The 4,604-nt window shown below is 43.1% G+C and overlaps 1 protein-coding gene across 3 annotated transcripts in view; it reads right to left on the reverse strand.

Moving 5' to 3' along the window:
* Positions 1-4,598, reverse strand: part of ATG10 (autophagy related 10) — a 61,809-nt gene extending 57,211 nt beyond the window's left edge. Inside the window, exons 1-2 of one of the 3 annotated variants that reach the window (XM_033520454.1) lie at positions 4,588-4,598; positions 2,479-2,604 (exon numbers count right to left, since the gene is read on the reverse strand). In XM_033520454.1, the coding sequence (XP_033376345.1) occupies positions 2,479-2,592 (114 nt within the window). In that variant the 5' untranslated portion in view covers positions 2,593-2,604; positions 4,588-4,598. Of the gene's footprint in view, positions 1-2,478; positions 2,605-3,530; positions 4,534-4,587 lie in introns of those variants that run through there. The other 2 variants (XM_033520453.1, XM_015653262.3) reach the window with 2 other exon arrangements.
* Positions 4,599-4,604: the final 6 nt, after the last annotated feature.

Here is a 4,604-nt window from a genome sequence, read left to right on the forward strand (position 1 = left end):
GATGGATGGATGGATGATGGATGGATGGAGCCAGCAGTCTCTGTGTTTGGTAGCTGTGTCTCAGGGCAGGCAGGAAGGAGGAGCATCCCTCCTGCTGCACTCTGTAGTGCTCTGTACTCTGCACATTTCTATACCCCTATAAATCAAAGCTGTAGCCAGAAGCTTGATCCCACTAATTTGCAAAGGGAGTCCCTTCCTACCACAGCTGTATCAAAAGCCAAAAGGAACTTATGCAGCTTTTGGTATGATTACCTGGATTAACCTCTCCAAACATGAAACAAACATAAAGCAGAGAGCAAACAGGGCCTCGTTTGCTTCAGTTAAATCTCCATCTCCACAGCAAGATTTAACCAGTCATCCCTAACAGCAGCACCCAAGTTCAGCTCCACCAGCTCCTGCACTAGAGGTGCTCTTGGCTTTTTTACAGCTTTCTTCCAGTGGAAAAAAAAACCCAAACCAAGAAAACACATTATAAAAATAACATCATTTGGAACATTTCACTTACAGCTATAAATACAGGGTTCTGCTCGGGCCATGTGAGCTTATGCACCAAGAGCCAGCTCCACGAGAACAATGAGTATTTCATCATCTAAATTTAATCTCCACAGAAAAACACGGGAACACAGGAACACAGTTCTACCAGCCTGCTTCACTTGTGTGGTCTCACTGCTATCAATGGGTCTATTCACGTGAGCCAGGAATGAGGAATGGGATCCAAGTGCATTACATCAGCAAAATTAAGAGTGCCCCAAACTACCCACAACACATATACTGGGTAAAAAAAAAAAAGAAAAAAAGAAAGAAAAAAAAAGGTAAAAAGACAATGAGACATCTTGTTGAGGAAAAGCTTTCTTCCCAGACTGCACACTATAAATGGATGGTCTCCATGGCCAGGTTTTTATCACACGCTGAAATCACAGAGTCGCCAACTTGGCCCATTAAAAAAAGAAAACAACCCTCTTAGAATTTTTTTATATGAGAACAAAAATCTATCTCATTCTGCTATTTCCAGCAAAGCTTCTTATTTCACAGAAAGTTCAGACTTTGACCCATGTATTAAATTCCCAGTAGAGGAGGCTCAGAGCATCTTTCTTTGTTGAATAAATCCTCACAAATATAGCCTTGGACTGAAATCTAAAGTTTCAAATGGTTTGCTGTAAGAAAGGGTGCATTGTAACACTTGGCTAATATTTACACTTTTTTAAAAATTCCTAAACAGAAAAAATCTAAAGTTCAAATCCTCCCTCTTACTGAAATTCTGGTTGTGATGAAAGGGTTACAAACATTAATGTACAACTACATATGTAAAAATGATGGCACACATTGGAAAAAGCATGAACTTTTTTCAAAAAATTCATGAAAGCATGGGAAACCACTAAAGCCATTAAACCCTAAAAAAAAGAAAGAAAAAAAAAAAGCTAGAGCAGCAAATTTTCTACAATAGAAAGAACACACAAAAAAGAGAACATGAAAACCTACATGTCAGAAAAAGCCAGCATGTATCAATACATTTTTATATACGGTATCAATATGCATTTATACACTATAATACATATATTGGCTAATTTGTGTTCCTACATACATATTAGTTTGACATTATCCTGAGCAAAATAACAAAAGTCATCAAATTTAGTAAATGAAAAAAATATGTATAGTAAAAGCATTTTTCTTAAAGAAAACAGGATTTCTCAGTGTAATTTCAGGAGACATATTCGGTTGATAAACATACAAGTAGGAATAACACCTGCCCAGAATTCCCTAAAATATCTGTGGATTCCACAAGTGTAAATTTAAAAAAAATAAAATAATCCCACACTAATCTTACACATGCTATAGGATGAAAATTTATTAATTCACAGATCTCAAGTGTAACTTAAAAAATGGGGAAATCATCATAAAAGAAGTGATTCTAATAGGGTCCTTTGGGAATAATCTTAGCCCTGTGCTATTTAAAATTTTGATTAATGACCTAGAAACAATATGTAATTATTATCGTAGAGGTTTGAAAGTTATGGAGAAGCAGCAAATAATGAGAATTGATCATTAATACTGTCAGATATTTCTGGTTCCTGTATGCAACTGACAGGTACTGTAATGAAAATACTAAGCCAAGAATCCAGAACAAAGGCTATGTGGTATTTCAACCTAAAGGGTTAAAGCAAACCTTGGATATAAAACCACAGGCAGTTGCCCAGAGTAGGAGGGATTGAATTTCACAGTGACACCACATTCATTGTCTGGTCCTGCCCACAGCAAAGGGTTTTGATAGATTGGCCAAGATTCAGAGATCCACAGATCCAATACGTGCACCGGCCTAAACCCTCACAACTTGACACCTATGCACTGCTATAGCCTTGGACCACCTGTGTGAAAAATTTGCTTCCTGTGTTGCTAAAGGATGTTCCAGCTTGTGGTGGTTGTCAACAGCTCAAGAAGTCCACCAAGAGATTCAAAAAGTCAATGCTGTGATTGTTTTACCTTGCTGGCTCTCCACTCCCAACCATCTCCTATCTGCTGTGAATGTTTAACAAAGTCTTCACAGTACTGCTTGAATCTTTTCTCCTCCAAAAAGAAGTCCTCTTCACCTGCCATGCTACAGGGTACCTGCAGAGCAAACTGAAGGTTAGTGCTGGCAGATAAAAAGAACACCAAGATATTTCACTAATTTATAGCAACTGAACAGTAAAATAAAAAAGCATAGGAAAAAAAAAAACCCTCTTGCTTTAAATAAAACAAAGACTTTTCTTCAATTCCATCAGGGAATTGTGGATCTGCAGAACAGCTGAGGCTGGAAGAGACCTTTGGAGACCTTTGGTTCATTCCTCCTGCCCACAGCAGTGTCAACTGCAGCAGGTTGCTCAGGATTGTTTCCATTTGGGTTTTGATTATCTCCAAGGATGGATATGCCACAGTCTCTCTATAGGGAACCTGTTTCAGTGCTCAATCATCATAGCAGGGAATACTTTTGTTTCTGTTTAACTAGAAGCATTTACCTATCAGTTTGTGCTTGTTGCCTCTTTCGTAGTCGTGACTCAAGAAAGTCTAGCTCCACCTTCTTTATTCCCTCCCACCATGTCTTTATGGTTAAATACATTTAGGAGATCCCACTGACCTTTCTCTTCTCTAGGCTGATCCATCTCTCAGCCTTGCCTCATACACCAAACACCCTTAATCATCTTTGGGGCTCTGCTGGGCTGGTTCCAGCATGGTGGTGTCTTCCCTGTACGGGGCAGCCCAGAGCTGCACTTTTAATATTTATTTCCTTAAGAGTGCAGTGCAGCTCTCCATGACCCAAAATACGGCTTCAAAACCTTTTCTATCCCTCAAAGGGTTTCCTCACATGGTTTTGAAAGTAACATTTTTCTCAGAGAATTTGGTCATATTTACTTGTGCCCCCTCTCCCATTGCCCATTTCAATGAGGATGTGTCATAAATAGGGTTGGTTCTATGTGTTTGTGGACATCAGGCAGCAGGGCAGCACCACAAACAAATCACTGAATGGTTTGGCTGGAAGGAACCATAAAACTCACTTTGTTCCATGGCCAGGGACCTTCCACTGTCCCAGGCTGCTCCAAGCCCCATCCAACCTGGCTTTGGACACTTCCAGGGATCCAGGAGCAGCCACTGCTTCACAGGTAAGAATTGCTTCCCATTATCTACTCTAAAACTATTCTTTCAGTTTAAAGCCATTCTCCTTGTCCTGTTAGTGGCTATCACAACAATAACCTGTAACTATTACAACCGGATCACACCTCTCCTTAACAAGAAATACAAGTCTCACAGCACCTCAAGCAATGCTCATTATTTTTCAGTACCTGACCCTGAGTCACATCATCATCCTGTCTGCTCACGACAAAAATTATTTATTAGCACTTGAAACACATTACTCTCAACAGCAGTTAACCCAAGGCTCTGCTGCTCTGTGCCTCTTGGATGCCAGGAAAGGGGAAAAGCAGGAAACAGGGAGCGCGTTTCTGCAATTCCCCAAGTGCCCCAGCCCTGATGACGGGCTGCAAATCGCCCTAATTTAAAAACGTGAGTGCACAGTTCCCACATAGGGTTGAAGCAGAGCTGTGCGCTTCTGGAAATCGGCAGCTGTGAAAAATCACCGAATCCCTGAATTATTAGGTTGGGAAGGTTCCTGTGGAGCTCCCTCAGCCCAGGCCGTGCCCAGCTGGGGCTGCCATGGCTCCACACAGGGACACTCCAGGCCCTCCCTGGGCAGCTGTTCCAGGCCTCTGCCCCTCCATGGACACAAGTTCTTCCTCCTGCCGGGCTGCCGCTCGCTGCCCTTTATTTTATTCTCGGCAGCGCCCGGCAGAGCCCGGCCCCGTCCTCTGGCAGCCCCCGGAGATGTTTGTGTGGATCCATGGGATCCCCACTCAGTGTTCCCTTCTCCAGACTCTGTGAAAGAGCCCTGAGCCGACCCGCACGGGCCGGTCCCGCTCGGACACGGGCCTGGCCGGCTGTCGGCGGCGAGCCCTGCACAGGTTCCTCCTTTTCCTCCTCTCCTTGGTCTTCCCGGCCCCGGCGGACAGGGTCGGGGAGAGCGGGAGGGACCAGCCCCGCTCACCGCCCCTCACGTACCGTGCGCTCCTCCTCTT

The sequence above is a fragment of the Parus major genome, chromosome Z (genome assembly GCF_001522545.3).
Source record: "Parus major isolate Abel chromosome Z, Parus_major1.1, whole genome shotgun sequence".
NCBI classification, from domain to species: domain Eukaryota; kingdom Metazoa; phylum Chordata; class Aves; order Passeriformes; family Paridae; genus Parus; species Parus major.